At 37.9% G+C, this 18228-nt stretch overlaps 2 protein-coding genes across 9 annotated transcripts in view; both read left to right on the forward strand.

The window, feature by feature from the left end:
* Window positions 1–9853, forward strand: part of LOC116102883 (ATP-binding cassette sub-family A member 3-like) — a 109516-nt gene extending 99663 nt beyond the window's left edge. For 2 of the 3 annotated variants that reach the window (XM_031388121.1, XM_031388122.1), the window contains 5 exons: window positions 2282–2469; window positions 3453–3623; window positions 4595–4776; window positions 9115–9188; window positions 9559–9853. In XM_031388121.1, the coding sequence (XP_031243981.1) occupies window positions 2282–2469; window positions 3453–3623; window positions 4595–4776; window positions 9115–9188; window positions 9559–9672 (729 nt within the window). In that variant the 3' untranslated portion in view covers window positions 9673–9853. Of the gene's footprint in view, window positions 1–2281; window positions 2470–3452; window positions 3624–4594; window positions 4777–9114; window positions 9189–9558 lie in introns of those variants that run through there. The other variant, XM_031388125.1, reaches the window with a different exon arrangement.
* Window positions 9854–12123: 2270 nt separating this feature from the next.
* Window positions 12124–18228, forward strand: part of LOC116102882 (ATP-binding cassette sub-family A member 3-like) — a 139290-nt gene continuing 133185 nt past the window's right edge. For 4 of the 6 annotated variants that reach the window (XM_031388115.1, XM_031388118.1, XM_031388117.1 and 1 more), the window contains exon 1: window positions 12124–12232. The gene's annotated coding sequence lies outside the window, so the exon portion shown is untranslated. The remainder of the gene's footprint in view (window positions 12233–18228) is intronic. The other 2 variants (XM_031388119.1, XM_031388120.1) reach the window with 1 other exon arrangement.

The following is an 18228-nucleotide window of genomic DNA, read 5'->3' on the forward strand; positions in this document are numbered from 1 at the left end:
CTACCAGAGGACCCAGCTATACCACTCCTGGGCATATACCCAGAAGATGCTCCACCATGTTCATAGCAGCTTTATTTATAATTGCCAGAAACTGGAATCAACTTATGTTTTAAAATATTCAGTTTGTACAGTTTCAAATATTCAAGGGCATGGTTTGTTGGGTCTGTTGCATTTGGTTTTGACAATGTTGCACATCATGACATGAATGTGTGGCAGATAAAAATCATACATTTTATGGCCAGAATACAAAAGAGAAAAGGGAAGGAGACAGGGCCCCACTATCCTTTTCAAGAATATGATGGACTTCCTACATCCAAAGGAGTCCACAGCCTCCCAATAGGCCAACCCAAGGACTAAGCACTTAACACATGGGCATGTAGAAGGTATCCTGGCCAGAATCATAGTAATAGAGATGTATCTAGGTACTTGCTTCTAGTTGTTTACAGTATGTATTTAGAGGTTTAGGTGTCATAGTATATATATTCTACATGAGCTTCACCATTTACAGTCTTGACAGCAACACACAGCAGTTGCAATTTCTCTGCATGGTGAGAGCTTCTCGTTTTTTTGTGTAATTGGACTGTTTTATAGTATCCAGCCTAGTATGTGAAATGTTTTCCCACTGTAGTTTTGAGTTGTATTTTCCTAGTGATTAGGGAAATTGGGCACTTTCCCTACATACTTGCTGCCATGTATCTTTAGAAAAAAATATGTATTAAAGTCCTTCTTTGGATGCATTTTTTTCCTGAGTTGGAGGAGTTCTTTGGAATTCTTTACACTAATCCCTATTTGTAAATATTTAACCCATTCTATGACCCACTTGTTTCATTGCTGCCTGCTGTATTTTACGAGTGCATTAGAATGTTATTTAGTGCCATCTCTTTCAAACCACAACCTACCTTTGTGTGGCTTAGGCCAGTCCATTACAGTAAGTCATCAGTCACTACTTTGGGAACAATGCTAACTGTGAGCTCAGCTGGACAGTCTAATTATAAATCCCGCACCTTCTGCTTTTATGAAGTCCCATAACCTGGGATATGTTGAATTTTTATTTTATTCATCTCTAAATACTTTTTAAATTTTTTTATGGTTTTCTTCACACTCACTGACTGATGCAGTGGCCTGTATCTTCCACAACTTTGGAGTGCGTACCCTGCCCATAGAGCACTGCATGCCCATTCTGTTTCCTTTTGGGTTTCTATCTCTCTATTAATAGTTAAGAATCCATTTCTTGATTTTTTCCACAATCTCCTTTATTATTTTAGCATCAAAGATAGTGGTTTTCTAAGTCAAGTAGATTTGCATCATAAGTTTTTTTCAGCCCAGTAGAGCTCCTGATTCCCAGCCCCATGAAGGAACCACATTTTCTACTCCAGTGCATGTCGTTTTTGCTACAAATTGAACTGATAACATGGTTACACCAGCAGTAATCATCTTCCTTATTCTTTGTTTAATTTTCTTTATTGTTTCTGGGGAGTTTACTTGTTTTCAACTATCTCTGTGCTTAGAATCAGCCTGAAGTGGAGGCTGAGAATCATCACAGGTATTTTTCTAATCCTGTCTGAATTATTTTTTGTACATAGATAATCATCTTCTAATTTTAGTTATACTGATGATGTTTTTATTGTACCTTTGGTATATGAATCCTAAAGAGAGGTAAAGAGAAAAAAATACAAGTGTGTGTTGAAAATATTCTATCCTTAAGAGCCATTTTAGCCAAAGAGGAAGAGATTTGTACCATGCCAACCCTACAAGCAGAATGAATAATCTAGAATCAATATAAATTAGTTATTAATTTAAATGTATGGCTATTTTCTCTAGCTAACTAGGATGTTTGCATCTTCTGGGTAATGGATTTCAGTTCCAAAGCAACCATCATTTTTGAGCTTCATATGCAAAGATGATGGCTATCTTTGGTTTTGGTTCAGCCTTACTACGGGACAAGCATATACAAGGTTGTACAGGTCAAACAGTAAATAAAGTATCCAAGCTGGCCATATTCCTTTGAGCCCATTATTAAGATGAAGACATACCATCTTAACACTCCTACAAACCGAGTGGGATCTGGGATTTTGTTTCTAATTTATTTTCAGGACAATTAGAACAGTCATTCCATTTGACTACAATAGATTCACAATCAATAATTTTATAGCCCTTCAGAAAAGGAAATTTCTTGGTAGGACTTTTAGAAGCATGGCCTGGAAACTTCCTGCCTTGTCTATGAATGTTCATGAGGTGTTAGACGGCCTGAGTTTTCACTTACAGCAATTATTGTAATTAGGTCAGGTCAAAAATTGGCTATTGTCCTCAATTTGATGCTTTGCTGGAATACATGACTGGCTGGGAAATAATGATCATGTATGCAAAAATATGGGGAATCTCAGAGCATCAGATTTGGCCCTATGTGAAAAAGTACTTGAACTCTTTGGATCTGGAGTCTCACGCCAACAGTCTTATCAGCACCTACAGGTAAGTCATTATGCCATAGCTTCTTAAGTATTGTTATCTGTTGTTACCAATGTCCACAACTGCTAAGCATCTTTGTTCCTGGTGTTTGACACAAGTGCCCAGAGCTCCACCTGAACTTCTCTTTCACGTAATTACCTGATTATGTTACCATATGGCCTAGTTTCATTCTGTTGCAGTGATGAAACACTCCGAACAAAAGCAACTTAGGGGAGAAAGGGGCTCATTTGACTTACAATCTACCAGGTCATGCACCATTACCTCCAGCCATGGAATTCATGCATTGCCAATGGTGTGCAGCAAGAATTTATGGAGAACGCTGCTTGCTGCCTGGTTTGCAGACCGACACTTAGTGAGCTTCCATATCTAGCACAGGACCACCTGCCTAGATGAGCCTTTTTGAGTCAATTAATAATTGCCACAATCCCTCACAGACACATTCACAAACCAACCTGATTAGGGAAATTAATTATTCACTGGAGACTTCTTCAGGTGATTTAAGACTGTGTCAGGTTGACAGTTAACACTGAGTTGAACAATATCTTATGCTGTTGTGTTTTAGATGCTAGTAACAGGCTCATGTCTTCCCTTTTCAGAAATGAAACTTTATAACATGGCTTCTGAAACGCAGATAGAAAGTATTTCCTTTTTTCCTAACATCCCTATGATTCTGTCCTGCAATGAAGAGAAATGTAGGTCTTCAAATTAGGGTGGGGGTTATGTATCCTAATAGCAACAACAAGTAAACAAATGGAGCCAAAACCACACATGTGAAAGGTTGCTCTTCTACATTATAAATGTGCATGCACAAGATGTACTTGGACCTGACACCTTGTTAAAGCCATATGGAATCTGTATAAGGATGCCTACACTTGAGATTTTTGTTCAAAGTCTCAGTACTAAGAGGTGTCTGTTATATTTCCTGGAAATAACTTATAGGTATAGCTTCACCTGTTTCCATTTTGTCCCTGTTTTTTGATCTGAAGTGAAGGAAACAAACGTAGGCTGAGCGCTGCCATTGCCATGATGGGAGAGCCCTCAGTTATCTTCCTGGATGAACCATCAACTGGCATGGACCCAAGAGCTAGGCGCCTTCTCTGGGACACAGTGATAAAGATTCGTGAAAGTGGAAAGGCCATCATTATAACATCCCACAGGTGTGGCTCTTTGGAAGGCTTGGTCAAGAGTTGGCAAAAATTATGATAGCTATACTGGCCAATTATTTGGGGCAGAAATATTAAGCACCAAATTTGATTAAATAGTGAAGATTATTTTTAGGAATTAAGATTCATATTAACCCTAATAAATGGAATAGCTAAGAATCCTCAGGAAGTTAGAGATATATTACATTTGAGTACTTGGTGTTCTGTTATTTTATCCTTTGAAAATATATATTTTCAGGGCTTGGGAAGATAGTTCAATTAGTAAAGTGCTTGCTATGTAATATGAGTACTTGAACTGGATCCCCAAACTGACATTAAAAAACAAACAACAAACAAACAAACAAACAAAAAACCTGGGCTTGGGGGCTGGAGAAATGACTCAGCAGTTAAGATCAATGAAGTTGCTCTTCCAGAGAACCCAGGTTTAATTCCCAGTATCCACATGGCAGTTTATAGCCATCTATTCAACTCTAGTCCCAGGGAATCCAACAACCTTCATGGGTACTGCATGCACACGTGCACACACACACATATACACACATTGTACAGACATGCACACAAGCAAAATATCTATACAAATAAAAATAGATGGTTTTAAAAATGCTTAAAGCTGGGTGTGGTAGTGTATGGTAATAATCTCAGTACTAGACAGAAACAGGTCGATCCCTGGGACCCACTGACTAGACAGCCTAGCCTAAATCACTGACGCTCACCTCGGGTCCCACTAAGATGAGGCAGATGGTGGTGAAGGAATGATACCTAAGATTGGCCTCTGGCCTCCATATATGTACATGTGCACCTCTGCTACACACACACACTCATGCCACAACACACTTCCTAACCATGAACTTGGTGACTGGAAGATGCAACTTGTGGTTGATAATAAGATCCTGGCAATGGTTAAATGCATGTTATCTTCGAAGAACATCTTAGTTTCATTTTGTTCTGTTTCTTTGTTTTGCAAGCATGGAAGAATGTGAAGCCCTTTGTACAAGGTTATCCATAATGGTGCATGGGAAGCTCACATGCCTAGGTAGCCCTCAGTACCTCAAGAACAAGTTTGGTAATATTTATATTCTGAAGATCAAGGTCAAGTCTGAGGAAACATTAAATGAATTTAAAAATTTCATCACACTGACATTTCCAGGTATGTTAAGTTGTCCCGATGGTATTAGGAATATGACAGATTTCACGTTTTATTCTCAATACCCACAAGGTTTATGTTTTAATCTAGTTTCCCTGTGTTACTGACACCCAGTGATCTTAATAGTAGACTGCAGAGTAGACTGCAGAGTCTGTCATCAAACTCTGCCATCTACTTCTAGGGCCTCTTCATATTAGTTCTGTCCATATAAATTATACTTCTAAAGCCATACTGAGAATGAGAACATCATTCTCATTTTTTTCAAATACTACCCATGTCAAAAAAAATCTTTTAAAGGATATTCACTATTCCCCTTCTCATTAAGCATCTTGTTCTGGATTTTGGCAAGTCGTGCCAGTACATAATTTTTGAACTGCAAGCAAGCTCTAGCAGATGTATCTCTCCTGACAAAAATCCCTCTGCTCATGAGTGACAAACTCAGTAAAACACCTCTCTGTCCACAGCAATGGTAGCAACTCTGTTCTCTTTCTCAGCCTCTTTCCTAACTGCAAAGCACAGATATAGTAACAATCATTAGCAAACTCTTACAGGCTTACTGGTGTGTATCACACTACTGAGTTGGAATTTCATCTTTTAGGCTATAGAAAATATTATTAATTACACCATGGGAATATAAGTTTGAAATTACATTTTAATAATCAGTGGTAGAACAGACATGGAGAAGAGATGTGAGGAAAACCAAATAATCACATTAGCAGTGACTTCAGTGACTAGGATTTCCCCATGACGCACAGATGTAAGCAACAAAAGAATGTGCTTATAATCTTACTAAGCAAATGTGTTGTGTGTTCTGTATGTATGCATACATATGTGTGCAGGTGTATACCACGTATGCATGAATGTAGGAAGGTCAAAAGTTGAGGTTGAGTATCTTTATCTCTGTCCACCCTATGTATGAAGGCAGGGCCTTATACAGAGTTTGAAGTGGCTGATCTCCTGTCTTTGACCTGTGATGGCTCAGTGGGCAATGCATCTGTCATAAAAGACAAGACTCTGAGTGTAGATCCTTCTCACTGCACTACTATTTAAAGAATAAAGAGCAGTAGCACCTTAAATTCTTTCAAAAGACAATACTTCCAATTTGATGCCAAAACTAGTCATGAACGCTAGAAGAAACATTTCATACCAATGTTTCTACTGAGAATGGCAAAGAAATCCTCAGCAAGATACTAGCAAACGTCATTAAGACCACAAGAAAGCCAGGCAATAGTGGTGCACACCTTTAATCCTAGCACTCTTGATCTCTCTGAGTTCAAGACCAGCCTGGTCTACAGAGCAAGTTCCAGAACAGCTAAGGCTACACAGGGAAACACTGTCTTGGAAAAACAAAACAAAACAACAACAACAACAACAACAACAACAAAACCATACTGAAATGATGGTTTGCCATCACCAAATGGGCTAAAGGATCAGTTAACATATGCAAACCTAGAAATATGATACCATATCAGCAGAGCAAATGACAAATGTATACACCCATTTTAATGGAAAGGGGGAAAGTCAAAAATTCAACATTTTGTGATTTTAAAAATTTTCAACAGATTGGGTGCAATAGGAATTCTTTTCAACATATATAATACCATATGCCACAAGCTCATAGCATCATTTCCTAGTATGAAGCTGTGGTAGTTTGAATAATATTATACTCTTAATACTCTATTATAAACATAAAAGGTTGAGATGCCATAACTTTTTAGATATATTTATTTTTAATTATGTGTGCATATGTGTATTATTGTTTTATTTGCATGTATGTCTGTGTACCAGACAAGTGCTTGGTGCTCATAGATGTCAGAAGAGGGTGTCAAATCCCTGGAACTAAAGTTATGAATGGTTTTGAACTGTCATGTTGGTCCTCAGAACTGAACCCAGGTCCTCTGCAAGACCAACTGCTTCTAACTATTGAGCTATCTCCAGCCCCAAAAGAAACTGTATTAACTCAATTTCACCCTTCTATGTGCGGTACTTCATTATCACATCAGTTCTTATGTTAATTTAAATAAGTAAGTAGAAAAACTGAAAAAATGAAAATGCCTTCAGTATTGATCAAGATATTACTTATTTTTATGGGGTGTAGAAACTGAGACATTGCACCTGACAATGAATGAGTATTATTTGACCTAGGTGGGATAGTTTTTATCAGTGCTTATTTTAAATAGTTTATTATGCTTTATATTTGAAATATGCCACAATAAAAGAGCTCTACATGATCATCACAATAATGCATGCATTAAGATTAATATTAATCAAATCTATATGCATTTCAAACATGTAATATTTCTTTAAAACATTTTGAATCCAGTTTAATTAGAGTTGTAATAATTTACAAATCTGCATAGGTTAATTATTGATTGATGCCAGTTGTAGTTGCCACAGTAGAGAGAAAAACTCATCAAGATGCTAAACCTTCATTTTCTGAAGAAGCACAGAGGGGTTCAGCCTTTTTGGAAAAGACTGACACCCAGCTAGCTCACTACATTAAAACATAATACAATACAATACAATACAATACAATACAATAGCTTACTTTATTCAAACATTATACAAACATTCAAACATTACTTGGGGCTGGGAAAGGTTTCAACTACCAAAATTATCTTGCCCTTGCTGTCCATGAGAGCAGACAACCCACACAAATCTCAGTCCCTTTTGACCATGGCTAACCATAATCAAAAGAAAAAAATTCCAGATTTGCCAGGTGTGTCTCAGGACCAAGGTTGGTGCAGCTGCAAGTTCTCACATAGCACCAAGTGCAGATTCTCTAGAGAGACATTTCTTCAAGTCTCAAACAGGCTCATAACAATTTCTCAGCCTCTAATAATTGATCCAAACATAGCAAAGGCTTTGCTGAAACACTTCATTCAAAGCCAGACATGAAGATTTTACTATACACTGGGTAAAGCCAGACATAAAAGCTTTACTATACATATCACCACAGTTAGTTATGAATGCATTTCTTCCCACTAATCATGTTCAGAGAGTCTTACCTGTAAAAAACAAGATCACAGTAGCATGACTGGTGATTTCTGTGCATTATTCTCCTTGCATGTGGAAGGACATAGTGTAATCATGAGAATGAGACAATTTTGTCTTAGTTACTTTTCTGTGGCCATGACAAAACACCATGAGCAAGACAATTTGAAAAAGGAAAGTATTTAATAGGTGCTTACAGTTTTAAAACATTAGTGTCCATGCCCACCATGGCAGGAAACATGGTAGCAGGTCGGTACACATGGTTCCAGAGCAGTACCTGAGAGCTTTAGATTCTGATCCACAAGCACAAGGCAGAGAGAGAAAGAGGACTACCAGGGCATGATATGACCTTTTGAAACATAGCCCACATAGCCCATGGCATAACTGCTCTAACACAAGGCCACATTTCTTAGTCCTTCCCAAACAGCTCTATCAACTAGAGATTGAAATGAGAATTCTGAAATGTAGGTTTCTGTAAAAAACACAAAAATATTATAAGCACATGTTTTCATTTTAATCCCAGGTGTGGTGCTATGAGGCTGCTTCACAGCAGGTGACTATGAATTGCCTCATGCTCTAGCAGGGGCGTGGTTTTGCCAGCTGCAGGTAGTCTCTGCAATTGTGTGACATTTGGAATTCTGGAAACTTTTCAGAGAATATATAAACATCCTGAGGTGGGAGTGGGTGGCTGTTGGTCATTCAGGGGGGTTGTCTGTAGTTTGTTAGTAGTGCTCAAAGAAGAAGCAAGGAGAAAGAAATTAGACTCAGATCTCTCTCTCTCTCCCTTTCCCCTCCCCTCTCTCCTTCTTTCTCTCCTATCTAGTGATGGGAGTAAAGATGGGGGAGATAAGGAGTGGGAAAAGGAAGAACCCACAAAGTAGCAAAGACCAGCTACAATCAATCAAATATTTTAATATATGAACCTATGGGATCATTCTCATCTCAACCATCATACTTGTCCTTCTTCCTCTTCCCAAACTGTGCCCTCATATACACACAACCAGAAAATCCTATCAATACTCAGCACTGTGTTTTGGAATAAATATATTAGTATTGTAGAAGCTCAAACTTTTACACTGGGCACAGAAGTTGACAATTTACTGAGCTTAAAAGTTTCAATAGTTGCTGTCAATTCCCTACAATAAGACTATTTATTTAATTAGTTCTAAAGTTTTTAAAAATATTTTATATATACCAAAGAGAGTATGTTGGGGGGATCACATCTCCTGTGTTAAGCCCAACTATTTACCTCTGTAGGATATATAACATTAAACAGATATAGTACTATTTTGATCATCTAAAAAGAACTCTGTAAAAATACTCACCTGTCCTATTTTTCTGTTGTAGGTAGTGAATTAAAGCAAGAAAATCAAGGGATTCTTAATTACTACATTCCCAGCAAGGACAACAGCTGGGGAAAGGTGATCAGAAACTATGCCCTTTTACCAGTGCACGTTGCGGGGTGGGAGGAGGCACTAACACTGGGAGTACTTGGGATCCAGGGAGTGGAACTGTGCCTGATAGTGTGAATGCAGTGGAGTATTTATGTTCCTCTTCAAATGCTGTAGCCTGTAAATGTTTTTGATGACTGCCCTCAAATTCTATTATCAGTCCATGTCCTAGCTCCTCTACTTCTCACTCACCTGTCTCTTCTGCTTTCTAATTTTTCCCTTCTGATCTTGATGCCTAATTTAATGTACCTGGCATAAATTGGGAAGGAGGGAGAGAGGCTCCTCTCAGAGCTCGAAGGGAGGCTTGAATAGCAACTGCATGCTTTTGTTGTTGTTTAAGATGTTTGGCATTTTGGAGAAAGCAAAGGAACAATTCAATCTAGAAGACTATTCCATCAGTCAGATCACCCTGGACCAAGTCTTCTTGTCTTTTGCCGACCAGGACAGGAAGTGATGAGACAGAGGTTCCTTGAGATTCAGTCATGAATACTGATATTGACTTTTCTTTATTTTTTCATTTTCTTTTCTTTTTTTTTTTCTTTACCTACAGCTGGGTACATGGGAAGGTCATCCTATGCTTGTGAATCTTCATGTAAATATATTTGTGTAATAAATACTTCCCTGAGAGAAAAAAATGTGTCCTCTTCACTGAAGATAGAGCTGGATGTCCTGTTTCCAATAGGTCTAAATCTAAAAGCATTTCTTAAAGCTGTTTTTCCTTCATAGAAAAGTGAAAGAGCAGAATTCATTTTCGTAGGGACCCCTTCTTAGATGGTCTATGTACTTGAGTATAAACATCTAACAGGGATGGTGCCATGAGATTTTCCAAGTAGAAAAGCATTAGTCTTAGCAGCTATAAAAAAGAGCACAAACCCCAAACAAACAAACAAGATTTGCCACAAACATGCACATAAATATGCGTGCACAAACACACATCAACTTATTCCCTGCTATATCTAAGTTAAATTAATGTCAAAGTTTGATATTATTGTTTCTAAAATTCAAAATAATGGTCTTTTCCTTCAGTGAGTAAAGAAAGAAAATGAAGTGCATAGATGGGATCAGCGGGATATCTTTAAATGTAACATGCTTTTCTTTCTATTCTTGCTTCCCCTCTAATAAAGAATAAGAGAGTAAAGTATGAGACAAAGATTTTTCTCCTGATTGTTGTCTAGGAAGTTGGAGTCCTCTAGGAAGACATCTCTCTCTCTGTAATTCATGAGCATATAATTAGGATGGTTCTTGGTAGAACGGCAAGATGGTCTAGGAAGCTGCTGTGTGTTGGGGTAGTTTCCTCAGGTTTCAGACTTCAGTTGGAATTTCTCAATTATAAAATAATATCCAGGGCCAGTGAGACAGCTCAATTGGTAAAGGCACATTCTATCAAGCTTGATCACTTGTTTGATCCCTAGGACCCCCATTATAGAAGAAAGAACTGACTCTAGCTACTTGTTCTCTGACCTCCAGATTCATGTGACATGTCCCTACCCCAAATAAAATGTAATTAAAATCATTTTAATTGTATACAGAAGACATTGTTCTTTTTATATAAAGAAGGATTTGATTTTTATCAAGCTCTAAGGCCATGAACACTCTGTAGCTTTTCTTTTGGCTATCTAGGTATGTGTACCTTAATGGGAGTCAACAGAAAGGTATGATTGATTCCTAAAGAGATATTCATTGCTTTTGATTCCTAAGGAAATATTCATTGCTTTTGATTCCTAAGGGAATATTCATTGCTTTTGATTCCTAAGGGAATATTCATTGCTTTCCTGTTTACTGAGTGGGGAAAGCTATAGTTCTGTTTTGGCCTTACAGCAAGATATATATACATAGGGTATAAGTTGAAAAATAAAAACACCTTCTTGATTGCCATCATGAACAGCACAGCACCCCAATAGGACCTTAGACATACCTATGATGAACATTGCAACAAATAATAATAGAAGATATATCCTTCTCAAGTGCATATGGAACATCTTCTAGCAGTCACTGAATCTTGGGTCTTTAAATAAGCCACAATAGGGGTGGATTGGTGACTTGGTTCTATGGTAGAGCACTTGTGCAGCAAGCACCTGGCTTTGATTCCCAGCTCTAAAAAGAAAAGCCTCTCAAATTTTAAGCCTCGACTTAACAATACTGAAATCTTACTGAGCACCTTATCTAACCAAAATGTTTAATAAAACTAGAAATCAACAACAGATAAAATAGTGGAAAATTCACAAGTATTTGAAAGTAAAATACTACTAATTATGAGTCAAAAAAACTAATTACAAAATGTCTTCAGAAAATGAAATAAGATCAAAACATCAAACTTTCAAAAGCAAAAGCAGAGCTGAGAAAAATGTATAGCTATAAGTGAAGACTTCTAAAACAACAACAAAAATACTTTTAAATCAAGAAATCAAACCGCATGCCTAACACAAGAAGTAGAAAAGTAGTAAACGCATACACAGGCAAAACAACAATACTAAGAACTGACAAAGGAGAAAAATGAAAACAAAATTTAGGTATTTGAAACCAGACACTGACAGGTCTTTGTCTAGATTAAGAAAAACTTGGGGCTGGACAGATGGCTCAGGAGTTAAGGGCACTTACAGGACCCGGTTCTTCATCCACAAGGCAGCTCATAACTGTCGGTAAGTCCAAGATCTGACACTCTCACACAGACACACATGCAGGCAAAACACCAATGCAGGTAAAATTAAGGTAGGTAAATTTAAAATAAAATAGTTTAAAAACAAAAGAAAAACTCAGAAACCTGAAATTGCTACACTACTACAAGATAAGAAGAAACTCAGGCCCTCCTACACACCCAAGCACTGCCCTCTGCTAGGCCTCTGCCCCGCCTCCGCACTTCTGGTCATCCTCTCCTGTCCAGGTGGGCCTGCGCAGAGCGGTTGATCCGGGTGTCGAGGGTGTTGAGCGGAAGTGCAACTCAGGGAAGACTCGAGCCAAGCAGCGACTCAATGGAGGAAGCCGGGGTCTGTGGAGGCGGTTGCTAGCTCTGAGTGGTGAGTATCAGGGACCTCCCCCTGATGGCTCCCTAAACTGCCTAGCTGACAACTCAAACCGTGAGAGGCTTGAAGTACATTTGAGGTTCGGGCTGTAGCATACTGAGGAACAGCTCAAATTCTGGAAGAGCAGTTTGACCATGTTAACTAACTCCTGCCAGTTCCCGTAAAGGAATTGGGGTGAGGAACAACTCAAGTTTTGGAAGAGCAGTTTGACCATGGTAACTCCCGTCATTTACCATTTAAGTCGTTGAGATGATGTCAGGTCCCAGCTAAGGTTACAGGAGGTTAAAGGTAATAGGCTAGAGGGCAGGATGATTTACCTCGCTGCCATTCCCCCGTGTGTGTTGGAGAACTGAATGGGTAGGAGTGCACAGCTTACTAGTCCCACCACCTTAAGAAATTTAATGAGCATGACTTAGCTGGGTCAGCTTTTGAAAAGGAAAAAGAGGAAAACCTTCTTGTAAAAAAAAAGCAAAAGCTACTAGTTCCTCCATAATTTCGTGCTTTCTAGTAAAAGAAAGTTGCTCCTTGACATTTTCCACAAAAGCAAGAAATTTTTAACTATCCTGGGATGTATGTGGTGCTCTTCGTTCCTGAATTCTCATCATGGTGTGTTCTCTGCCCAGCAAAATCTAATTCTGGGTCTTGATTGAATGCTGACAGTTAAAGAACTCACCCAGAACTGACGTCACTTATTTTCCTTTTTCTCTACTTTTAAGAAAACTTTGGTCAGCTTTTGTCAATTTCATTGTATGTCTTAGATAAGCAGGTGCCATTTCCTGAGAAAATTAAATATGAAAAACAGTATTTTTATTAGGTTTCTTAAATATGCTTGTCTACTTTACTCTTTTTCTCTAGCTCTTTGAAATATCAGGAATATTGTAGTTATCTCTGGTTAGAACAAGTACTTCATACTTCCACTTGACTATAGCTCCATACACACTAATCAATATTCTTTAACCACCCCTATCCCACGCCTGTCTTCTCCCTCTGTTAACCATCTCTGTGGTTAACATTTCTTTTTATTTCCTACATACAAGAGTACACATAGTCTTTCTGTGCCTGGCTTATTTCAGTTAACATGATAACCTAGTTAAGTCTATGTTGTTGCAAGTGATATGATTATATTCTTTTTGTTATGGGTCTGGAGTTGTTCAGGGTCTCACCAGTATATTAATAAAATTTTAACTAAAAAGAGGCTTTTCATTTAAATACTGGTATGAGGAGTGCTCCTGAGAGCACGCCCATGATGCAGCATTTAACCATATCAGCCCAGGACTTATAAAGAGAAAAAAAGCCATATTATATGTATTCTGCCTTTGCAAGAACAGCAAATTTTACAAGATCAATCAATTTTAAGAATAGTTTTCAATGTCTGGGGAAAAGGGAAGTGTGCTGATAGGGTACAACTTGTACAAGCTAGAGGTTTATATGTTAGAGGCAATTTTTGCTCTTTTTGCTCTCTCAAAAATAGCAATTAAAACTTTAAACCGGGTGGTGGTGGCACACGCCTTTAATCCCAGCACTTGGGAGGCAGAGGCAGGCAGATTTCTGAGTTCGAGGCCAGCCTAGTCTACAGAGTAAGTTCCAGGACAGCCAGGGCTATACAGAGAAACCCTGTCTTGAAAAACAAACAAACAAACAAAAACAAAAACAAAAACAAAACCTTTAGATGTAATTAGCCATTGTACCACTTCAATCAAGAAATGGCATTATGAATATGCACTCATTTCTTTTTCATCTAATAGGAAAAATTTACACATTTTAAAAAAATTTATTGTGCAATAGTAATACATAGAGACTATAATATAATTTAAACAATAATAGCATTTTAAGCCAGGCATGGTGGTGCATGCCTTTAATCTAAGCAGAGGCAGACAAATCTTTGAGTTTGCGGCCAGCCTGATCTACATGATGATTTACAATACAGCCAGGGCTATGTAGAGAGACTTTATCTCCACCCCACTGTAGTTGTATCACCTGGTGTTGGACACCCCATGGTTACTTATACCTATTTTGACTAGTTATGGATTTCTATAAAATGTCCATTGTTGAACCCACAAACACAGGGAAAAGATCACTGAGCACAAATTAAGGCCAAATCAAAGTAAGCTTTAGGTCTGGCAGCTGTCTCACCCAGTACAGGGTTTAGGAGAAAAGCCCTGAGTCATTTTCTCAAGCTCTTTTTATGGGACAAAACCCCAGGATGGGAGTTTTGCAAGCATGGTTATAGAAGTGAAACCAGGCAGTTAAATCTTCCAGAAATATCTATTACAAGATAATTTTGTGGCCACAGGGTGGGTATAGCCCAATTCCAAGTAAATAGTAACTAAAGCAGACTAGTGTTGCAGCATTTTCTCTGTTCAGTCACATTAGGGCAGTGACAGGCCTGTGATTGGACAGGATAGAGAGGTGGAGCTAGAAGTGGAGGAGGAAAAAGGGCAGAGGGCAGGAAGGGGCAGAGGATCTTCATCATGGAGGCAGAGGAAGATGACGATTCAGACCCCGAGTGGTTATAACAACCAAGTTAAGGTTTTTACAAAGTTAGATTAATTGGGTCAAAACATTGTCTTTATCATTTGGTACTGAAATTATTGTATTGGCATCTTGTAATTGTGATCTTATTTTTATATAAACCTACTTAGATAATTAAGCCTTAAGAGTCATGCTTTACCAGGTACTAGGTGCTAGATGAATGATTGTGGAGGGGTGTAAAGCGTTGGATGTGAGCGAGATTTTGCTGCTAGCTGGAAGGAAATAACAAGAGCCCGCTAGGACATGGTGTTGTGGCTGGGCGGGACCAGCACTAGAACATGATCCTGTGGGAAAGAGAGTTTGCCGGTGGATTCATTTTTAATATTCCTGCAACAGACTAGAACATCAAAATGGCTTCTGATTACAAAAATGAAGTCAGGCTGGTTTCTCATCTGATAAAAAGGAGCTCTAAGATTGTTTACCCAATAACAATCTTTCTATTTACCTGTCCAACATCCTGTTTAGGACAGCATCACCAGTACTACCATTTTGGGAAGATCAGGAGTTTTGAACTTAATAACAATAATAATTAAGAAGAGGTCATAAATTTGAGAGGGAGTGGAGAGTCCCTGGAGGAGTTGAAGGGGGAGAGGTAGAGTTGAAAATGATATAAATGATATAAATATGTTATAAATATAGAATGACATATATATATACATGTATAAAAGCCTCAATAAAATTAAAATAACAACAAAGCAAGAAATTGTTTACTACCCTTTAAAGTATGAAATAAGGAAGCTGGAACTACTTTTAAACTCCATTTTAGTCTTACTCTACAGACATTCTGCTATTTGAAATAGTCATCCTTCCCTTTTGCTATATGGTCTTTTTCAGTATAGGTTGGAGTTTTGTCTCTTGAACTTTCAATGAATTAGAACTCAGTGAATGTACTCTAGATCTTGCTTATACCCCTTCATATTGGGATATTTATTTCTGCTGTGGGGAGTTGCAGTTCATTATTTACAGTAATTTGTATCATCTCTTTATTTATGCTGTGATTTCCATTATTACATACTGACTTTGGGAATTTTAGGCTTTATACATTACAAACGCTAGGTATATTTGTGTCTATTTTTATTACCGCAAGTGTGAATATGTATTTTATTTAGATAAACATATCGTTGTAGAATTCATCTCACCAAGTTTGGTAAATAATGAAAAATTGTATTTCTCAATGGACACACAAAAATTTAATTCCCCTGCTGCATTTTAGAATTCCTGGTGCTCAGCATCTTTCTGAGCACCTGGAATTATATTTAATGGCCTTTAAATTTGATACACTTTTCACTTTGTTTTCTTCACAGTTTATAGAATTAAGGATGTCCCCTCATTTTTGTTTCTCATGTTAGTGATTTGTACTTTTTTCTTACCGTTTTATAACTTTAAACCTTTTATACCATGGCTTTCTCAATATAAGACTTTTCTCTGATGTTCTCAAACATCACCTTAGTAGAGAATATTGATTTTATTTCCAGATAAGCACGAGTATATACTCACTGTCTTATTTCTTCATGTATAATGAGCATCCAGCAATATATCTCCATGGAGCATTCTTGCATATATCTCCATGGACAAGTCTGTAATAATTAGATGGCTCTGATAACTAGGATGCAGTTCTATTAGATAAGGAAAATTCACCAGCAGCCCATGGTTTAGTGAGTCTGGCAAGTGCCAGACATTCATCAGTTTCTATAGATAAGATGAATATAAGACCACTCTGGTAGGCAAAGTCATCTATGATACAGCGTGCTCAGAACTGGGAATGGACCACTAGTCAGAAGAGTATATAGAAATTCCAGTAGACCTAGGCAGGTAATAAATATATAGTATTCCCAGCAATGAAGATGAAGCACTCATTGAATGTGGATGGTTTGCCTACCCTCTACAGTCAAGCCTATTAGCTGAGGGAGCTACAGTTAGATTGGCTGAGTGGCTTGTCTCCATGATAAAGTAAAGCCACTTTACAGGGACAAAGGGCTAGTCACTGAGAGCCACCACCCCCTTGCTTTGTTCCAGCTATCTTGTGATGATTCTGTGTTATACATGAGCCAAATCAGTACTCCCAACCACTAGGGAAGTTGGTTATCACCCTCAGCATCTCTCCTATCGAGACATCACAGGTCCAGGACTCTTCTCCTTGGGGCTGCCATGTGCTAATTGGTAAGGGATGACTTAGACAGAATGAACCATTTTTCATCCTTTCTAATGTAGTTTTCTGCTGTTATTTGGCTTTATTGGAATGGTGTAAATGTCCTCTATGTTCTGGAACTCATACAAAGATAAGGTCTTTTACTATTTACATTAGCCATCATTTTGCTTTCCCTTTGGGGGAAAGACTTGGGAGAAAAATGTCACTGTCAACTTTTTCTTGCTTTACACACTGGGTAATTTGACCTAATTTCAATTTTGCTCATGTTTTTCCTATTCAGATATTCCATTGAACTTTCCTTGATTGAAGTTTTAATGTATATCTACTTATTGATACTTTAATTTCTTGAAATACCATTGTATTAAGTACTGTTTTTAACAAAATCTCAAACATTGATTTTACCAATAAAGAAGAGCCAGATGCTGGAGTGAAAGCTTGCTAGCTCAGAGGGGCAGAGAAAGCACTCAGCTGACCGACCTTCCTCAGTCCACATCCCCAAAGGAAAGTTCTTTTCCATGAAGGCTCAAACCCCTCAAACTAAATATCCCTCCTTTCTGTTTCTGTGTGTGTCTCTCTTCTCCTCTTCCTCCTCCTCTTCCTCTTCCTCCTCCTCTTCCTCTTCCTCTTCCTTCTCCACCCTCTCTCCTCCTGACTTACTCTTACTCCATATGGTTTATATACTATGTTCACTTCCTGTCAACTGGTTGCTTGCTCCACCTCTTGACTTATGGTTGACTTTATTAAATACTGTTTACAATAAGCAGAAAGCTCTTTGAACTGACCCATACCACAACTAGAAACAACTTTTTCCAGTAAACAACACACTCTCAGAGTTCACAGTGTGATCAAATATCCTACAACAATTTTCTTTTGCTTTTTGAATCTATTTGAAACCTTTTAATAAGAAGCCTTTTCTCAAATTTAGTAGCCATGTCCTTGTTTTCACTGGCCTACTGTAACAAAATAGCACAATCTAGGTGGCTATAACAAAAATCATTTTTTCACACTGTTGAAGTTTCTTTTTGGGTTAATATCTTTCCTACAGTCAAGTTTTGTATATGTGATGTTCAGCCTATAGCTCCTCAGATAGGCTTCCCAAGTATGAGTGGGGCTTAAGATAAAAATAGAATCTCAAAGTCTTTTCTTAATTATTCTTGGGAATTTTATACATGTATGTATGAAATACTATATTTACTACTCGTTTTCCCTTTCCAACTCCTGTATCCCCCAAGATAATTCAGGTTAATGTTGTTCATATGTTCATGGGCATGAACCAGTGGCCACATTCTCAAAAAGGAAGCATTCTCCA

Source organism: Mastomys coucha, unplaced genomic scaffold, assembly GCF_008632895.1.
Source record: "Mastomys coucha isolate ucsf_1 unplaced genomic scaffold, UCSF_Mcou_1 pScaffold21, whole genome shotgun sequence".
NCBI lineage: Eukaryota > Metazoa > Chordata > Mammalia > Rodentia > Muridae > Mastomys > Mastomys coucha.